This window comes from Phoenix dactylifera, chromosome 10 (assembly GCF_051530095.1).
Source record: "Phoenix dactylifera cultivar Ajwa chromosome 10, Ajwa_hap1_PhDact_Kaust_v1.1, whole genome shotgun sequence".
Lineage (NCBI taxonomy): Eukaryota > Viridiplantae > Streptophyta > Magnoliopsida > Arecales > Arecaceae > Phoenix > Phoenix dactylifera.
In genome coordinates, this window is record NC_143199.1 from 30,111,251 (window position 1) to 30,131,970 (window position 20,720).

The following is a 20,720-nucleotide window of genomic DNA, read 5'->3' on the forward strand; positions in this document are numbered from 1 at the left end:
CTTTTTAGTTGTCATGGAATCGGTGGGATTCACAAAAACAAATTATTCTGAACACAAAAAAGAAATACAAAAATATCCTTCAACATAAAGTTCCATGATAACAGTGACATAAATTGGTCGCTGAGCGTTTCCATCAGCCCCTCCCCATGATTGCTGCCCCGGAGGCATTGCTACATTATGGAAGTCAGAGGATGATGGTTAATGAAAGCATGTCTGCTGAAATGCAAGCTGCAAAGGCTGCTGTCATGCCTAACCGCATTACCGCACGTAGAACTCCTGCTACAACAATTGATAGCTTGCACAAATTACCTTTGGAAGTCAGAAGTCAGACAAGGCCGATGCCCATCTTGCTGTATCATTGTGATATAGCTTCATACAACTACTACTGTGTAAGAATGATGTGAATAAACATTTGTGCAGATACTACAGCACTTCCAATGCCATTTACAGTACCTATTTTTCACCTACATGTTATAATCTCTGAGTACAATACCACAGCATCAGCCCCCCTCTGGACATAATTAAATGTTGCCATAAACTATAATGAAATTATAGTTTCCAGAAAGGAGGTATTTTGGTTAGATCTTTCACCTGCTAACCTGCATGATAAATGTGGAAAAAGAAAATCATATAAGAGATGCAAAGAAGTTCAAGAAATTAGGAGAGCAGACAACCACAAATTCCAAACAACATTCACCTTCTGGTGCATTCTGACTTTCCAAGAATCATTATTTGATAAATTAGGTTCAACAGTGTATGACGTGTGGTGAACCTGGTTTCTCAGGAGCGGTAATCTTGCATGTACAATATCATCATCACTATCATCGTAACTTCCATAGTCTGGCCCAAGAACCCTAAGCACAATGGCCAGGAAGATGGACAATGCCTAGAAATTTAAAGCAAAACACTTCGTGTTAGCAAAATGGAAGCAAGCAATTCCAGTCTAGACCAACTTCGTGTGAAAAAAGGTAAAAGATGTGAATTTCACAAAAATAGACGGTGAGTTGGTTTTCATTTTCATTTGTCGGGGTTTTAGGGAACAGCAAAAAAAAAAAGGAAACAAAGAATATACAGACAAAGTTGAGACACCCACACAAGATTGCATGGAACAGGAAGCTCAGCCAAACCATAGAAAAAAAGTATGACGAGGTCATAACATTTGTGAAGCCCTAAACCATTACAAGGAGGAGGCAAAAACAAGCTTGAAGCACTAAACTGCAAACTGACTATATAGCAGTCCCAAGGTCGATGATGGCCCATGCATAACATCATAGCAATCCCACAGTCATGATGCCCACAAGAAGTTTAGATGGGAACATGGGTGGATAGGATGTTAGGGTCCACCCTCGTAAAGGGTTACTCACGAGGAATATCAGCATATTAGGGAAAACGATAAATTCAAGAAAGCACACGGTCTAGAAGATTGCTGCTGCTGTAAAGGAACATGAGAAAAACTGGTATAGGAAGTACTAAGTGGCATAATAAAAACTATTAATGGGCTCTGCACAAATATATCAACTGATTGTGGCTGATTAAAGAATTATATCACACTGTCCACAAAAGAAACAAGGAAAAATTTCTCATCATAACTTGAGAACCATAACAGGATAATAACTGCTATCATCTTCAGAAAATAGAACTAGCAACAATCTACTGAAGCTTCAGCTATGAAAGTCCTCATACAGTGGCATTTATATGTTGTACTACAATTATATTTGCCATGTAGACATGCATTATCTAAATGAAATACTTGCCTGTGCAGCCACAACCAACAATCCTATCCATTTGCACATCTCAAAATTTGATCTCACAAAATCCTTAAGCTCATCAAATTTCCCTGTTGGATCCTCTGGGAAATCCTGATGCAGGATCAAAGCAAATTGAAACAACGATGAATAACATAGAGCATACCTAAAGGGGAAGAAAGCTGAAAATAAAACAGTCAAGGAGATCCATACCTCTTCCCAGTTTCTGTTCAGAAATATATCTGCAGTAATTGCCGCCTCCAGCATAACAAGCAAAAACACAAACACCATGTACTACACACCCGTATAAGGTAAACAAGATACACCTCTTATGTTCATAAGAATCATGCTCATGGAAATGAAAACGGCGATTATAATGAAATTTTCATAAAATGTTGTACCAAGAAAACGGATATAATACTATTGCTAGGTTGAAGAAACTGGGGGAGTAAAAGGACTTTATTTCTGCTATTTTTGGAATTAAGGTCATGTTCAGGTGTGCTGGGCATTATGCACATGTGATGTGAGAGTAATGCACATTATACTAGTAAAAGCTGCACCTATGTTCAGGGGATTGGTAATGTTTAGGGTATGATCATAGAGTAGATGTGGATATAATGAGAGTCTGTTTCCTAACAACATTGATTAAGTGCTCTATTGAAAGCTTATTTTGTCTCAAATTAAGCTCCCATTACGAGATTCCCTTCTTGTTTCTTCATGGGAATGAGCTGAGCTGTGGGATGGCAACTATTTTTCAATGACTTAACTCATTCTGATTCCACCCTTTTCAATCCTATCCAGTTAGAGTTATCATAATTCAGTATGACCCTAACAGATGTAGAAAATGGAAATAATTCAATGGACTTCCTTTAAAATGTGAGAAACAAAACCTGGTACAAATCTGGGAACAATTCAAAGAGACTTCATCTGGTGAGGACAGGATGAAAAAAATAACCTATTGCTCCATAAATGGGCAAGACAGCTAAAAAATTGTTGTGCTGACAACAGTCTAATAAAAATGTCAAAATTCTACTGCATCTGAGAACTGATGCTCTGCTATATAAATCCATAGCACACGGGAATAGGTTTCAAAGGTAAGAGAAGATCATAGATAAATTTATAAGGTCTCCAAATATGTTAACTATTTATGAACATCTTCATGCTGGAAGAGGAAGTCCAATACAAGGTTTTGAAACAGGAAGTGCTCAGTAGGACATAAAGCACTCACAGGGGCCTTCGTAAAACTCTTAAGGATGGGAAAACATTAACAGGTAAAAATGTGCAAGCAGCAAATGTAGAAAAGAGCTATAGCTATGGTATTGGCTTCAATAGTCAAAAGCAAAGCCAGAGAACATCTACAGCTACTCACCATTCTTGTAGAGTTTGTGTCTTTCCATCAATTGGCATGTATTAACTATGTGAATTTTAAAATATTCAGACTCCTTTCCATCAAAAATTTCTTCAATTACCATAGCAATGGGGAGACGAGGAGTATCTTTTCTTGCATATAGAGCTGGCACACTCCAATTAGGCATGTGCATGGATTAATAAAAGATAACATGATTCCACATGGAAACTTTTGTATGGATTATTGGTGTGATGTCTAGGATAAGGATGTTGATGTTAAAATTATGGGGAATCCTGTGAGAAATCCAAGACCAGCTGTACATGCAGGAGCGGTGAGTAACAACTTTCGGGAGGTTTAATTTAAGATTTTCAAATGCATTGAATTAACACTTCAGATGAAGTGGAAGATGAAATGATAGCCATGCCAGAAATGCATCAACTGGTGATAGGAAGGAATAGTACAAGAGACTGAATTAAACCTTTGCAGAAGGATACACATGAGAGGCAATGACTATTAGCAGTTTCAGCAGCAATATGGCCTGAGCAAGTTATCAAGCATAAGAAGATTCCTAGGCCAAGAAATATGTAAACAAACCTGCATGTCAAAAATAACTGACTCAGAAAGATCACAATTGCATCAAAAACAGTAATTTATAATATGAATAGAAGAATGTATATTCTAATAATAGACAAATCACTGTTTAAAATTTTCAAATTAGCGATCTGAAGGATGTGCAGCTTTATAAGACTAATATTCTTAGTTATTTTTTGAAATAAAAAATATGGGCAATACCACCTGAAACAGGCATTCGATGAATCAGGATGCACACATCCACACTTCAAACAAAAGACAATATCCAGACATCATGCTCGCATACAGCAAAGGAAAGCAATATATTTACAAGTGCGTGGATTAGTGATATCAAAATACCTAATAAGTACCTATTACTCCAAAAATATTACATTTCAAAAAGAAGATATATGGTAATGAATATCTATTAATAACATGCAAAACTAATTAAGGCAATGCCTTTGGGCTCGCATGAACATATAATGCACTGATGGAGGATGCAGTTGCCATGAGAAATGGAACATGATATGATCTCAGGATGAAGGACACCATTAAAAGTCAACGATTTAAGTTGGTCGTACTCCACTCCTAAGATCATAACAGTACCATCCTTATGAAACCAAATCATCAATAGGGTCACTAAGACAATACCTCCCCTCTTTTAGAGAGGCCATACAAAGGATAACTTACAACTAAAAACAGGAGGAAATCAAAGATCCCAGCAAGGATGAATTACCCAGACTTCCAAGTTATTAAATATAAAAGTAAACTAAATAATAATTACTCTAAAACAAAAAGGACTCATCTCCTCCATCCAACCCTACATACCATATCCAGCCCAAAAAAGCATATCCTGAAGTATAATCACCTAAAAAGTGGTAAAATATACGAAACATTTAAGGGGTAAACGCCAAGATTACCCCTTTCAATCAACGAAGGGAGGGAAAAAAACTCAAATCGCTAGAAGGAATTTAAAGACGAATTTTTTTCAGCAAGAAAGAAACAGCAAGGGAGGAGATGCCACACAAACCATGGAGGGGTGGAAACTAAGCCACCGCTTTGCTTGTACCAAACCCGCATCATCCAGAGGGAGTAAAGAATCATTCCCATCCCCGCCAACCCAATCACCGAATTCACGAGCTTCAGCACCGACTGCAGGCAACTCCTCAACATCCTTACCATCCAATCCCGCCTCCCTATAATCTCTCTCAAATTTGAAGAGACTGCAACAAATAGAAGACACCGCCCGGATCGCAAAAATCCTATTTTTAACCCCAAAAATGGTTTTTTTGGGGTGGATTTCCTTCGGATTGTTGAGGAGAGAGGAGAGGCGTTTGAGAGAAGGGGATGAGTTCTCCGATCATTACATGACTAACGAGTTTCTCCACGATTTTTATGAAGGTTGTGGTCAATTTCAGGCCAAAAATTCCACGATATTTATGAAGGCTGTGGTCAATTTCAGGCCAAAAAATGGGAGTTTTTACGCTGGGAAAAAAGGGGGCGGGCTTTGGATTCTATGATGGCGGACTCGCGACCACCGCTCGCGGACTGGGGTTTTGTCCGCGTGCCGGTTCGTCGGTCCGGACTTTGATATCCGTGCGCGATTTTGGAACCTGAAGGATGGTACGACACGAAGCTCAAAACTCACTGTGCATGAAAGCCGGCTCCAAGTCTGAACCTGACTTAGAAAATGTAGTTATTTGGCAGTTGACGCTGGTTAATTGCAAAAGTATTTTCTATCCTTGAATTCCTCCACCATACATCCTCCAAAACTTAAGAAATTTGGTATGGATGATGGAGAAATAATGCGTACGCCAGAGTCTTACTCACATAGCATGATTTGGCTGTTACTTGATAAATTATAATGATCCACTTTGAGATGGAATTACTTGGATTCGCTATATGGAGCATGATAGTGTTAATCTAGTTGACATGATAAAAAAATACAAGGTACAATAATTCTCAAGAGCCTCTATTATTTATTTTTGAATAAAAATATAATTTTACTTGTTGATATGTCAAGGGCTTATCCGCCGTCAAGAGCCTTCGTGCTGCATTGGACATCAATTTAAAGTTAGATATGCATTACATATCTCATAATAACTTTTTAGAATATTCAAAAGAACAATAAATTATAAATTTTCATAGATTGGTAAAAAAAGGAAGCTGATTGTACAAAAGCTAAAAAAACATGCTCACCTTGATAATAATTTAAGATTTTTGATATGACATGCAAGGCTATCAAGAGCAATACTTTTATTCAAATACCTAAAAACAAAAAAAAGTCTAACCAATTTTCAAAGTCAATAAAAAATGGTTGGAAGATATCAGTGGCTTTCTAAAAGAAACCGTTTTGCAGTATAGCAAGAGAAAGAAAAAAATGATGATACCTCTATCATTGTCAAGTTATGCATATTGAAGTAGAAGTTTTTATGTTGTCATCTAACATCTCCAAAAATCTTGATTTCAATTTTATTTTTATTGTATATAAATGAAGTTGTAATTAGATAAGAAAATAGGTGGATGCATGTAATTTCTCTAATAATTTATATGAATTTTTATCCAATCTGATCCCCCCTCCCTTTTTTTATCATCTATTCAATGCTCAGCTCAACCTAAGGTCTTGAAAGGTTTACTTTGTAGCAATAAATATGAATATATATTATGTATATCTACTTTTCTTGTATGCTAGTTATAGTGCACACGTATATAGATAGATTTTCTTGGTTGTTAAAAAAATTATGTTCAAACTCTCAGCTCTAAAAAAACATCAGAATAATTGATATATAATTTTTTATTTAAAGTATATTATACCGCTTATTTTCAGTATACCTTCTTCTTCGTGGAAAGTTTTAGAACCAACATGTACTAAGATACTTCTTCCAGAAATGTTTGAGATTATTTTTATATAAAATTTCTAGCATGTTTTAAATATTTAATTAGAATTCTTATGAAATATTTTGAATTTTAGTAATCCGGTTAGGAATTTTGAAATTGAAAATGAATAAATTAAGTTATTTTTTATATAATTTATTTAAAGTTCATCTTTGATAGGAATTTTGTATGCGTATCTAGATCCGGCGTCAATGACACGAAACAAAGCAGACGCTATCGGTTTAAAGCGCCGTCCCAAGCCAGACGGACGGCTGATATTTGATCCCGCATACAAGCTTCTATGCACCCGTTCTTTTGTTTAAGAGGAAACGGTTCCCTTCCGTCAGTCGCATAATCCTGGGGGAACGGTCGCTTGATGCGCCCCGAGCCCAATTGCCCTCCGCGAAGTAGGGAGGGAGACAAGAAGAGAAATCGAGGAAGACGAGAGCCCAAAACCTAGAACCTAATCTTTCACGATCGATCGAAGAAGGCGAAGATGCCGGAGGTGCGGATCGTGGCGAAGAATTTTATGGATATGGTGGCGGCGCTGCCGGCCATGAAGCTCGACAAGCTCTACAGCAGCACCTTCATCTGCGAAGCCGTCCTCAGGTCATCCCCTCTTCCTCTGCTTTCTTCTTGCTTGGATTCTCGTTCCTCTGTCAAAAGTGGATCTTGAAGGGTTCTCGGAGCAAGAGCCGCTACTTTCCTGGTTCGCTTCACTGAAATCGCCCTTTTCGAGGTCCTGGAGCATCCCGGTTTTATAAAAAAGAACCTAGCGGTTCGTGTGTGGTTAATTATGTAGTCATAAGGAACGAGGGATTTGATAGCAAGGATATCGGTGTGTCAGGAGATTCTTGATCCAGAAGATTTTCTTCGAAACTAGGGTTATAGGGATATGTTGATCGGGTTATTTTTGGGATTATTTATTATATAACATGCTTGTGTGTGTGTGGAGAAAGTTACCAAGAGTTGGGGGCGTGAGCGTGATGCCACATGAGGCATGCTCGGCTGCTTCACTACATGTCTCGACGAGTTTCTCAGGAAGTTTTTCTATTTATCCATTTAAATACTTGTGCGCATTTGGTTGTCATGATAAATGCTATAACTGCTCCCATAAAGATAGGAAGGAATGGTGGTTGAGGTGTCGAAATTTCTACAACGAGGCAATTCCCTATCAAAAGTGTATTTACAAAGCATTAGTAGTTAAAGCAAACATGCTTGGACATTTGATATGCTTCCTTCACAAAAAACATCATCATTATGCTTTTAAGAGTGTAATCGTTTATTCACCCAAAAAAGAAGAAGAGTGCAATCGTTTGTTTTCTTGGATTCATAAAATAGGTTGATTCTGTAAGTTCTTCACAATTAGGTGTTTGGGAGCACATATGTCAAGTAATTCGTGAAATTTACGGTATAGCGTCTTACTCATAAGAGGCGACTTTAGCCAATGAGGTTCGGAAGTCATTTCCAGGAAGTTGGAAGCAGCCATGGCTGATGAGGTGCAACTCAATAAAATACAAGTCTTGGTTTACTTTCTCAAAGTATCTTCCTTGTAAAAGGGATAACATCTTTATATGCATGGAATGTCTTTTTGTCAATGATGAATATTTAACTTCTTAATCCAAATTTGGATTTTTATTTAAACCTAAGTTGCATTTTTTTTCTTTCCCTCCTTCTGGGACCTGTCATTTTCTTCATCTTCTGGTGTTCAATTCAGAGCTTCTTATTTTGGCATGGATATATGCAGTTAGTTAGATGCATGATATATTATATTTTCATGAAAGGGCCAACGGCTGTAGGATTTATTAAAAGTTTTTGCTTAATTCCTCATTTTTAGGTGAACATCAAACTGAGTCTGATGTTCTTTTGTGCCAAGGTCTTTGCCTCCTCTGGCTAAGAAGTATGTTTTGCAAATGCTATTCGTTGATTCCCCAGTAACAGCCAAGTCAATGGAAGAATGGCTCCTTGCTGATGGATATTCCAAGCACAAAGTGGCGATTGATCGGTTACTTCAGCTGAGAATCTTCCTTGAAGTCAATGATAGGTACAGTACATCTAATTTCTATATTTGAATGTTACTCCAGATCCTCAAGTTGCCACTATTTCTAAGGGCAAGATGTACCATCATTATGATTTGTGGCTATGCAATTCTTGTAGAAAAAATTGCTACTATGTGTACTTAATACTTTATTTGCATGCACAAGTATTCAATCTATGTAAGCAATTTTGCAATCTGTATTGAACGCCCGAAACTTTACTATGCAGAGCGAAATACTTGTTGTTACTCAGATATTGTACACAGGGCATCATTTCTGCTCTAGAGTCCCACAATGATTCCTGCTCTTGCTTTCTAATGGAAATATTTCATTCTTTTGCCTCTGTTGTATTTAATTGTAATTTTATCAAGACTATGTGTCATGCAATGTGATATTGATTTTGAGATAGAAAAGGTTCCTGGAACTGCCAAAAGAATAATAATGTCAGGCATCGGCACTCGGCATCAACTTACCATTTGAAGGAAGAGGGTTTGATAGATCAACTATAAATATGCATATACATATGTTTCTTGCCAAGGCATTTTTCCCCCTTTTCTAAACAATAAAAACTGGTGTATGTTACATGCAAACAAATTAAAGTGTTCTTTCTTTATCTCTTCTCTTGTATTCTTTCCGGGTGCATATTAGCTTTTGGTTTCTTGGTTGTGGAGAATCCTTAAATATTGAAATGAATCCAAGTGTCAATACATTTTCACCTATAAAACTAGCCATGTAATTTTGTGCAACATATATATTCTCGCTTCTGCACCTGAATTTGCTCACTCTTCCTTTGCATTTGGCATAGGGTAATAATTATTTTTTTCTTCTAATTCTATATCAATGTATTGACAGAAAAAAGGAGACTAGTTACAAGATGAACACGAAGTTCCAGAGTAATATGCAAAAATATTTGGTGTTTGGGTAAGTTATTGTGGATGTTGCATTTTTTTTTAATAGCAAGCTTGATTTTTGTAAATAGTTTCAATGCTGAAGACTTGTATATTGAACATTTTGTAGCTGACTAGTTTTTGCTTGTTAATAAAATATGTATATTTGAATGTTTGTTAATATTGTCTTGCACTCAAAATATATAATGCACTCATCTGTTTTTTGACAATTGAAGCATGAGAATCAGCGTCAAATGTTTGTATTCTATATCCAATAGTTAGCATTTGAAGTGACCTTTATACAGGTACATTGAATCTTTATTAAAAAGCTCAATAGTTTCAAGCAGCAACTTTTCTTAATCCCCCCCCCCAACCCAAAAAAAAAAAGAAAAAAGAAAAGCAGCAACTTTGCATAAATTTCATCTATGTGAATTGCTGAAAATGTTCATGCACCCAAATTGTCTTTTGCAATGGGAAGGGCGCCATTGACACATGTTTGTTATGGCTTTCGTGCCTGTTCTTATTTTCATCTATCCTGGTCACAATGAACTGTTGCTGTCTGTTTTCATGTTACATATTTCTTGCACATCATAAAATTCAGATTGACGATGATCCGTACATGAACAGCATAGATTTTTTATTCTCTCTTTATCTTAAAATTTCATGGTAATATAAGGTTTACATCTTATACTTTTAAGATCAAAGTAGAGGTTGAGATAATTAAGCAAGAAGTGGACTACAAGAATGGTATGTTGATGAGTTCCTCCAGATTCACTTTGAAACACCTTCAGGTGGAGGTGCTTCCTATTTCGAAATAGGAGCTCTGAGAGGAACCAGTATCCAAACAGAGGGTCAGTATTTTGATGGAAAACCAGCTTCTTTTTTTTATGCCATTTCATTTGTAAGACTCAAGAGTTCTTCTATCCTGTGACACCTATTGCTTCTTCATTGGTGAGAAAAAATCTATGCCTTTACAAAGAAAGGAGGGGTATTGAAATATATTTAATAATGTGGCAGTAGCTTAGGTTGTATGGTTACAGGGTGCTAACTTCCTGTGCTTATGCATAAGCAATAGTTGTTGACGTGTACGGACAAATGCAGATGTATGATGGTGCTGTCTCTAACAAATTCATGCTTCTATTTTGTCAGAAATAATGACTTTTTTGTAGTCCTTTATTCATGTATCTAATACCCTTGCTAAATAGTAGCATCATAATATATAGGGTCTTTAATAAGATTGTCATATGTATTCTGGCAATACCAATCTAAGCTTACATACTCTGTAAATCATAATCTTCAATATGATAAACCTGTTATTTTAATTTGTATGTTTATAATTGCAGTGGAACTTTACCGAGAGAGCCGATGCCCTTAAGTGTCACTGTGAGATTGCCAACATTGGAGGATTTAGAGGTCTACGCTCTAGAACAATGGGAGGTTGCTACTCTGGCACTAGGTTTTCTTAAATTGTTCTTTACCATGTATGTCTAATGGCAGTGTTTTGTATTGTTTGTCTTGCTTTACCTATACCAATTTATGGATTGATGAAATTTATTTTCTGCTTCTAAAAATTCTGGGAGTTGCTTACAGTTTTTTTTTTTTTGGATTGATCTTGCGCCAATTGCAGTGCTTCTTGTTGCAACTTATAAACTCAGCTCAAGCGGAAAGATCAACAAGCTTCAGTTCATCTATAATGAGAGTTTTCCAGCGAGGACTTTTGAGTGCAAGGTCCTTAATCTTTGAAATCTCCCTTTTCTGATGCAGCATGTGCTCTGCAACATCTACAAGTATGCATACATCTACAGGTGAATGGAATACTTGCAAGTGCTGATGTAACATATCTGCAGGGAAAATGGAGCTCCAAAGCTAACAGAGAATGGCTTCCAGTTCCTTGTATGTGTTGCTCTAAACTTTATTGGCATATTAGCATTTTACATTTTTTAGCTCCTCCTAATCTCTTCTTAAACAGCTGATGGATACAAATGCCCAACTTTGGTACATAATAAGAGAATATATCTCTTCCTCTGAGGTATCAATTACATCTTATGTATCTTTTTTATTTCCAGAAAACTCATTCATTTATTTATTTATCTCATAAAGTTTTCCTTCAAAAGTTTTCTTTTATCATGGTATAGGATCGTGGAGTGGATCCGACGGATTTAATATCCTTTCTCCTTGAGCTTAGTTTTCATACCCTTGGAGAGGTATCAGATGAGTTTTCCTTAATTCTCAAACTATTTTCTAAAAAAAGAATTAGTTATATTGTTCATTATAAACAACTTAATAACATAATGGCACATTTTCTTGGTAATTTTTTTCCTGCTAGTTCATTGAATATCAATGAGCATCTATAATCTTTAATTTTTTTTGTAAGAATAATGAATTTTCACACTGTATAAATAAATCAAATATTGCTTATGCGCAAAATTAAAAAAAATTCAAGTTAGGCATGCTTAAAAAGATGACTTAGTACATATCTGTTGTTTGGGGTTTTCTCATTATCTTCAATTTTGACTTGTTGGTATGTGAGCATAATGAAGAAATGATGTATCACACAGCAACCTGGGCCCACTGAACTCACTCTGCTAAGATATGGCACTTTGATATTAGCTAAGGTGTATCAGCTTTGATGTTTGTAGATGTCCATTCTGAATACCAAATCATTATATTAAAAAAAAGAATATATCCTGCCAATATGGGCTTCGGTGACCATCAAGCTACCAGAAGGGGACAAAAAGAAGAAAAGCACTATGCAGCTGTCCAGACAATTTATTAGCATTTTGAAAAGTTGTCTTCAGTTCATTATAGCTTACACGTATAATCTTTTGTCTTTTTGGTATTACAAGTTCAATTTGATTAGTTAGTAAAGCTAATTTCTGTGATTTTTATAGGCATATAATTTAAATACCCTAACTGATGTTCAAAAACATGCTATCAAAGACCTTGCGGACCTGGGATTAATCAAACTTCAACAGGTGAATACATTATTTGTTCATTTGTTAAATCCTTCAGCTGGTAATAAGTTAACTTTATGAACCACATATTTGAACTCATAAATTTTCTTATATTGCAGGGCAGAAAGGAAAGTTGGTTCATACCTACTAAGTTGGCTACTAATCTTTCAGTGAGCCTATCAGATTCATCATCACGTAAAGAGGTTTCATTTTATGACTTGAATAACATGCATTCTCTATTATTATAGTCTTTGTTTGCTTTTACAGATTCTTGTATGTGCGCTGCTGCCATACCACACTCTTACTTTCTGTTAATAAATTATTACATGTCAAGAATTGTAGTACCATTCTTCTTCTTCCTCGAAAAAAAATTAGAATTGTAGTACCATTTCCCCCCTTTCCACCCCCCAATGTTTCATACCTATCTGTTATTAAGCAATTCTACAGGGTTGTAGCCTTAACCATCAAATCTTGTGCCATTGTATATCTTGTTTGGTTTTATGAAAGCTCATTTATCAGTTGTTCCCATTAACCATTTTTCGTTATTGGAAGCTTTTCTACAATCTCCCTCATAACTTCTATCATGCTAGCTTAGAGTTCATCTTCCCTATCCAAGCCCGTCATCTCAATTTTTTCCGTGTCAATCTTGTTTGCTACATCATGACATGGAATTGAGCATATATTCCAATTATTTGCTCCAGGCATGCATACATGCCACATCAGCAGGAGCTTCTCCACACATAATTACTATATATAGCTAGTGTAGGTTGGTAAGTAGTCTGTCGGCAACATTGTGATTGTTGCATGCCTGACAGAAAGTAAGGTAATTTTGTGGTCCTCATAATCCACGTAATTGTACATATCCAAATGTTTAGAAGTATACCAAGCTTATGGAAATGAATAGATGAGATTGCCTGGGTTGCTGTATTAAAGGGTTATGAAAGATGTGCTTAGAAATGAATAAACTAAGGTGTCGTGTTGCAAAATTAAAGCATAAAAATGGTTCGTAATTGATTGGAATGGTAGGGCGTGTGGAGTAAAGTTTCGAGAAGTTTACAGTTTGCTATAAGTGGTGTAACTAGGTTTTCTTCCAAAGCATCTGTAAATAGGAAGGAAGACCTAATCAAACCTAAAGGGAACTTCTGGATAGCCTTTATCGGGAATAAATGTGAAAAAGATTATGAAGCCAATTTGAAGTAGTTGTCTGAATCTTGTTGGTTATGGTTGTACTTGCTATATCATCTCAAAGTTTAGCAGGTCATGTTATCGATATTTTCAGGTTAGCATATTACATGATTTTATTACATGGACATCTGTCATCTGCAAGATAACCTAGAGCTGGCTGTGATGAGTAGGTCAATTTTGGCTTTGGTTGGAAGGTCTGGATAAGGTATATGGCAAGCAGATGAAGACCCGAATGGAAGTGATAATAAGATTTGGTGGTGGTGGTGGTGTTGACTCAGCTATATAACCCAAAGCAGCACAAATGTTTTTTTTTAGAAGTTGTACGAGCTGTCTTTGCTGTTCCACTCATCCTCTCTTCCATCTACATCTGTCCACACGTGCACCTTTCTATCTGCTTTTGAATGTCACTATCAGAAATACATAGCAGTGCATATGTAGTGGCTATAATTTTGTATGTTATCTGTTCACAGGGTTTTGTAGTAGTGGAGACAAACTTCAGGATGTATGCCTATTCGTCATCCAAATTACATTGTGAGATTCTACGCCTCTTTTCAAGGTACATTGGACTTTGCTTATATTTTTTGGAGGCAACTTTTCAACCAAGGCTGCTATCTTCAAAGTACCTTCTTTTGCATGTACTATGCATTGTGTGCACATAAAACATATCCTCTTACATCATGCCAGTCTTTTTAGCATGTGTACATTTGTGTGTGCACGCACATGTGTATGCCTATCAGTTAATTCTAAGCAAAATTTAGCCAACATTAACTTTGACTTATGTTTTTTGAAGTGGCTAGCCTGTCAGTGTATGTCACTGTTGGGAGCATTGCCAGTTAGGAATTTGAAGACCTTTTTGCCTTTAAAATAGTATATATGAGTAAATTTTTATTGACTGGTGTTGGGGTAATTTTTTTGTGGTGTTAAACTGCAGGATTGAATATCAACTTCCTAACCTGATTGTTGGAGCTATAACAAAAGAAAGTCTCTATAATGCGTTCGAGAATGGCATTACTGCAGAGCAGGCAAGAATTACTGTTATCTGATAACCTTTCTATACCCTTGCAACCAAAGTAATATATGAACTTGTTGCTTAGCCCCTATTCCTCATGACTCAAGGGTTTGCTGATTCCAACTGCATTGCTATGTCCCCTCTATATGGCTGCTATTTTTTCTATATTCCTACCTTTCTAAATTGCTCTTATCCATTATTTATGTTTTAGGTAGTTATGACTCCCTGAAAACCTGAAAACCGAAGAGATAAATAGGGTGACTTTATTGTATTACTTTTTATTACAGATGGTATGAACAAAGATATCCAGTAACTGGGAAAGAGGGAATTAAGTTTATATATGTCTCTTCTTCTTTACCACTTTTCTTTTAACCCGTCTTCTTTCAGATTATTTCTTTCCTTCAGCAGAACGTGCATCCTCGAGTTGCAACGAAGACACCGGTGATTCCAGAGAATGTCACAGATCAGGTGCTTTTTTTGCAGTAAGAAAAAAAGTAAAGATTTTCAGTTAGAAAGTGGGGTTTTCAAATTTGTAGTTAAATCTGTCAATATATTAAACCACATGATTCCTAGGAAATAAGAATTTTGGTTTGGAATTGGCACTTGAATTTTCAAGCTAGAGCAACCAAAATTCATATATTTAACAACGTCTCAAGTTTCCAGGTTGCTTCTTTTATTGTAATAGGCAAACATAGTTGCTTCCCTGAACTGTTCATGTGACAAACTGGAAGATATCATTCTGCAGATTAGACTGTGGGAAACTGATCGAAATAGGGTTGAGATTATTCCTTCACATCTTTATGAAGATTTTCCATCAAAGGTGACAATTTCAGCGTGTTAATTCGTGTATCTTGCATATGTCAAATTGACATGGCCATTTCTTTACCTTGGCTTTTTCTTCATACCTTTGCTGTTACTTAGATATGCTATCTATATGCAGGAGATCTTTGAAGCAGTATGCGACTTTGCAAGGGAGATTGGTGGATTGCTGTGGGAAGATTCAAAGAAGATGAGGTTAATTGTCCGGGGAGAATACCACCAACACATGCGAGATTTTCTCCGTCATCAAAAGTAAAGATGCATTTCCTGCCTTCTGTGAAGGAATTTGTTGAGAAGCCCATCAACAGAACTTTTGGTGGAAAGTAAATTAGTTTATAAGATTGAGAACTGTTGTGCTGACATGTTTAAGAGCAGCTTATGATCATTGTTCAGATCTGTGAATCCATTATCTGTCGAGCAAGGGATGTATTCTTCCTCTATGTTTATTTTCATGTATTATGACAATCTGTATGCATGCATCATGCCATGTCATGATGATTTTTTGTCTACCACTACTCTGAAGAGCTTATGCTCTGATTGCATGTCTGTTGCAAATTATACAAGTTTGCTTGAGGTAGTGCACTTTATTTACAAGTCGAAGGTACTGCTACCAAGCGGAAAGAGTCAATGCTGTGCATCTTCAGAAGTCGTGAAATATACTGCAGATTGTACAATCCATTCTTTGGCTAGTATCTAGGATCAAGGTTTGCAGTCTCGGCGCTGGACCCATATTGGTGCCACACAGTACAGTATTGGTACGGTATGGTACAAAATTTTTTGGCATATTGAGATGTATTGAATATCAGTATTGAATCGATATATTACGATATGTCTTGTACCGTCTAATTTGGACTGATATAGCATATCTTGATTAAAACATTTGGACTTTGTTATCTTTTTTTATTGACCTGTGTAGCAGCCTCTGCTGAGCTTTTCTTCCACAAGAAATTGTTCGATGCGGGTCGCAAGTTTACGCGTGCCCTCTTCGACCCGTGGGTTATTCAATATATGAGTACGTTATTCCAGCGCTATCTCAGTATCAGCTGGATTAGATGGCCGTTCCACCGAACGTGTCCGAGGTGGAGGACATTCGGTCTCTATATTTAATCGATGTTCACGCATTTCGAACTTAGACTGCGCCGGTGGAAAAAAAAAACTCCGTTCTAACTGTGCCATCATCTTGGTAGCTTGGAAAACCTTTTCAACGGTGGATGGAAGAACATCTGGTGCACCTGCGCGTACCCAAAACCAGTCCTATTAGGGATCCCTAATCGAGCTACTAATTATTTAAAAGTTCCTACCTCAGTTTTTTATTGGAAAACCCTTTTTTTTTGGTCAAAACGGCAAATTATATAGCTCTAAAGTGAGTACATCCTGCCAGATCACGATAAAGTAAAGAGTACAGATCTGAAGAAATATCTCCTACAGATGTCCAAAGGAACTCCTCAGAGTGTCGTGCGACGAAGGAGGCGACCCAGTCTGCTGCCCTGTTCGCCTCCCGATATACGTGGGCTACCTGGAAGCCACCGAACTCCTGAGCCAGTCTCCGAATCTCTCTAATGAGGGGATGACCATCCCCATATCTATCCACACCTCGGATCCAATCAACCACCACAGAGGAATCCCCCTCCAGGAGCACCCACTCGGCACCAAGGACTCTCTTCGCAAAAGACAAACCCTCCCATGCAGCTCGAAGCTCAGCCCCAACAACTGAAAGACCCGTCGTGCGCTGACCCCCTGCTGCCACCATCCTACCCCAGGAATCCCTGATCACAAATCCAACCCCTCCAAATCCACCATCCATCAACATGCTCCCATCGAAATTCACTTTGAGATGACCAAGGGGTGGGGGCACCCAAGAGACGAGGGCGAACCTGGGCGCTGTAAAAGCGGGTAAAGTGCCCCAGATGTCCCTAGCCATCTCACTAGTGAATACCGCGGAGGCTGCAATAACCTCCCCATACTGTAATAGAGCTCTATCAACCACCATCCTCGGTGATATCCTCCGACCCTCAAAAATGCCAGCATTCCTGTCCAACCAGATATGGTAAGCCAGATATGCTCTAAGAATACCCTCCTCCCACGATCTGGGGCTCCGCATAGATACTCTCAATAAAGAAATCAAGGCCTGAGCCGACTCCACCGACTGGGGCAAGGGAACCGGCGATCTACTCCAAATCTCTCTCGCCCTCGGGCACTGCACAAGAACATGATCAATAGTCTCCTCCACCTCCGTACACACCATGCACCACTGCGTGATCCGTACTCCTCGCCAAACAAGTACGCTTCTGGAAGGTAGGGATCCCCATGCCACCTTCCAGATGAACAGCGCCACATGCGGGTGAACCCGCATCCTCCAAATCCATCCTCCCTCTATCTGCCGTCCGGACTCCCTCCTAAACAGGGAAAGAAGATCCCTAGCTCGGACCCGCGTCCGTCCCGACGGCCTCCACACTAGCCTATCTGACTCCTCCCGCAGAAAAGTCGGTAAAGCCAGAATCAACTCTGCCAGCTGCTCTCCAAAGGTCTCCCGAACCAGCCCCTCCCTCCACTTACCCCCAGCATGGTCAAATAAGTCACAGACTCTGCATCCATCCAATCTCGCCGAGTCCACCAGAGTCGGCAGAAGACCGATCGGCTGCTCAGTCACCCATCTGTCCGCCAGCACATCGATCGACCGTCCATCCCCAATAGACCATGTAATCTCCGGAAGCACCTGCACAGCTCTGGCACACATCTCCCTCCAGACTGGCGAATGGTGCCGTCCTGCCCGTATCCCCGGAACTAGGGCCCCATATTTGGCCCTCATCAGTAAGGACCACAAACTGTCAGGCTCTAGCATGAATCTAGCTGCATGACGTGCCGCTAAAGCCTCCCGCCTCACCACCAGGGACTGCAATCCCAATCCTCCAGCCCTGGTCGGCTGGCACACCACCTCCCATGCAACCAGGTGTATACCGCCTCTGCCACCACTCCCCCCCAGATGAAGTCCCTAAAGAGCTGCTCAATAGTCCTCAGGACCTCCATAGGGATGAGAGAGTTAGAGAGGAAGTAAGTCGGAATCGCCGAGAGTACTGACCGAACCAAAGTGATCCTCCCCATCATCGACAATGTGAGTCTCTGCCAGCCCTCCAGTCTCTGTCTAATACTAAGCTCCAAAAAGGTAAGGTCCCTATTGCGAAGCCGCTGCCCTGAGATCGGAATCCCCAAGTATGTCAATATACCCACCTGCTCCCCCACCCCCAGAATCTCCAGAATGGAGTGCTTCGCTGCCACTCTCGTTTTCGGACTGAAACATATTGCTGATTTGGACAAATTGACACACTGCCCTGACACTGCACAGTAGACACGCAGAATCCTACAGATGACCTGCGCGGCCTGTGGAGTCGACCGGGCCAACAATAAACAATAATCAGCAAAAAGAATATGAGAGATCGACACTGCCCCCTCTGCCGGCCTATAGGCCTCTAACTCCTGTGTGGACATAGCATGTCTAAGAAGCCTGGAGAGCGCATCTGCGCACACAGTGAAGAGCAAAGGAGAAAGAGGGCAACCCTGGCGCAAACCTCGACTAGACTCAAAGAAGCGGGATGGAGTGCCGTTCACCAAGATGGCGAAGGAGGGACACCGCACACAACCCATCACCCAACTAATCCAGATCTCGGGAAACCCAAACCCCTGCAAAGACTGTTGCAAAAAATCCCATCTCATCCTGTCATAAGCCCGCTCCATGTCAAGCTTAATCCCCATCAAGCTCCTCCTCATCGGGGCCCTACGAAGATCAAATATAAACTCCTGGGCAATAAGCACATTATCTGTAATACTCCGCCCACCCAAGAAAGCTCCCTGCTCCAGACTGATCAGCCTCGGAAGAATGTCCCTCAATCTGACTGCAAGTATCTTCGTCGTAGCCTTGTACAAAGTCGAGCACAGACTAATCGGCCGAAAATGCCCCGGCTCAGTAGCATCCTGTCGTTTAGGTATCAGTGTGATAAATGTCCTCTGCCAGTCCCTCGACATCGTAGTTGTACTAAAAAACTGCTGAATAGCCTCTGTCACCTCCTGTCCCACAATCGACCAATACCTCCTGAAAAACACCGGAGGAAATCCATCCGGCCGTGGAGCCTTATCCCCTTGAAGAGACCAGACTGTCTCCCTGATCTCCCTCTCTGATACCGGCCTGATCAATGTAGCAGTCTCCTCCTCCGACACCCGGATCTGAGGCCTCGGGATATCCACTAGACTCCCATCCCGTGTCTGCTCTGTCCATCTAGCTCTGAAGAAACTCTCCAAAATCCTCTGTATCGTGTCCGGGTCCTCCGTCATCTGCCCATCCTCACCCTTGATAGCTTTGATCCTATTCTGATGCCTCCTAATCACTGTAGACTGATGAAAGAATCTGGTGTTCCGATCCCCTTCCTGAATCCACTGAACCCTCGACTTCTGTCTCCAAAAAATCTCCTGCTGTCTAAGAAGCGAATCATGTAGAGCCAAGTGTGACCTGAGCTCCCCCAGCTCCCCCTCCGATAAGCCTCCACTCTGCACCTCCTGAGACTGTAAACTGGATATGACCTCCTCCAAATCCTCAATCCTCCTGAAAATATTCCCCACCTCCTCACGGTTCCACCTCCTCAACCGTCTAGAAGTCAACTCCAACCTCCGGGATACACGGTACATGGCATCTCCCCTGACGGGCATACTCCACGCCTCCCTAACCATCTCCCACGACCAAGGGTAGCAGAGCCAGAGCTTCTCAAATCTAAACGGGGGGCGAACCGGAGTAAATGTCTCCATACTCACTAGTAATGGACAATGGTCCGATGCAATCCTCGGCAAGTGTCTAACGTGATAATCTGGAAAGCACTGAACCCATCCTGCCGTCGCACAAACTCTATCCAGTCTCTCCCAAACTCGGGCCTGCCCTTGTTGATTATTACACCAGGTAAACCTCGGGCCAGAGTAGCCCAAGTCAACCAATCCATTCGAGTCAAGGAAATCCCGAAACTCCTTGACTTTCCCTTTAAAGGTAAAGGCCTTACCACCCATCTTCTCCTCAGAGTTGGTAATGCAATTGAAGTCCCCTGCTACTAACATCGGTTGGCCCTGGCTGATCAATTGAGATGCCTCCTCCCACAAAATCCTCCTCTCCCTATAGTCTGTACTAGCATACACCGCTGCAAATACCCATGGACTCCGGTTGCCTTCCGAGATAACCAAGATTACCTCTTGAGTACACACATTGAAAATGTCAATTCTATAATCATTCTGAGCCCAAGTGACAATGATACCTCCT

General features: G+C 39.7%; 2 protein-coding genes across 4 annotated transcripts; one reads left to right on the top strand and one right to left on the bottom strand.

Moving 5' to 3' along the window:
• Position 1: 1 nt before the first annotated feature.
• LOC103698188 (tetraspanin-19-like) lies at positions 2-5,245 on the bottom strand. Of its 2 annotated transcripts, XR_602685.6 has the most exons (7): positions 4,694-5,225; positions 3,588-3,687; positions 1,959-2,039; positions 1,755-1,859; positions 698-886; positions 454-599; positions 2-276 (listed from the first exon to the last, which is right to left on the bottom strand). XR_602685.6 is itself a non-coding variant. In XM_008780177.6 (6 exons), the coding sequence occupies exons 1-6, from the start codon at positions 4,843-4,845 to the stop codon at positions 588-590; spliced, it is 639 nt and encodes a 212-aa protein (XP_008778399.3). In that variant the 5' UTR covers positions 4,846-5,245; the 3' UTR covers positions 2-587. The 2 variants fall into 2 exon arrangements, 1 of the variants encoding a protein (XP_008778399.3); XM_008780177.6 differs by having other exon boundaries at positions 2-599; positions 4,694-5,245.
• A 1,613-nt stretch (positions 5,246-6,858) lies between these two features.
• Positions 6,859-15,936, top strand: LOC103698213 (transcription factor-like protein). 2 transcript variants are annotated; one of them, XM_008780209.6, is made up of 15 exons: positions 6,859-7,146; positions 8,414-8,581; positions 9,426-9,494; positions 10,804-10,897; positions 11,088-11,188; positions 11,308-11,353; positions 11,430-11,489; positions 11,596-11,664; positions 12,352-12,435; positions 12,534-12,617; positions 14,070-14,155; positions 14,531-14,621; positions 14,996-15,076; positions 15,354-15,428; positions 15,549-15,936. In XM_008780209.6, the coding sequence occupies exons 1-15, from the start codon at positions 7,034-7,036 to the stop codon at positions 15,681-15,683; spliced, it is 1,356 nt and encodes a 451-aa protein (XP_008778431.2). In that variant the 5' UTR covers positions 6,859-7,033; the 3' UTR covers positions 15,684-15,936. The 2 variants fall into 2 exon arrangements, with proteins under 2 accessions (XP_008778431.2, XP_008778436.2); XM_008780214.6 differs by having other exon boundaries at positions 6,889-7,146; positions 8,375-8,581.
• Positions 15,937-20,720: the final 4,784 nt, after the last annotated feature.

Bases quoted from the DNA above. Each gene is read 5' to 3' on its own strand.
- LOC103698188 (XM_008780177.6), bottom strand. From the start codon at position 4,845: ATGGTAAGGATGTTGAGGAGTTGCCTGCAGTCGGTGCTGAAGCTCGTG. The intron at 2,040-3,587 runs GTATCCTTCTGC...ACGGGTGTGTAG, and splicing joins ATAGTCATTGCCTCTCATGT to TACATGGTGTTTGTGTTTTT. The intron at 887-1,754 runs GCAAGTATTTCA...TTAAATTTCTAG, and splicing joins TGTTGGTTGTGGCTGCACAG to GCATTGTCCATCTTCCTGGC.
- LOC103698213 (XM_008780209.6), top strand. From the start codon at position 7,034: ATGCCGGAGGTGCGGATCGTGGCGAAGAATTTTATGGATATGGTGGCG. The intron at 12,618-14,069 runs GTTTCATTTTAT...ATCTGTTCACAG, and splicing joins ATTCATCATCACGTAAAGAG to GGTTTTGTAGTAGTGGAGAC. The intron at 15,077-15,353 runs GTGCTTTTTTTG...ATCATTCTGCAG, and splicing joins CAGAGAATGTCACAGATCAG to ATTAGACTGTGGGAAACTGA.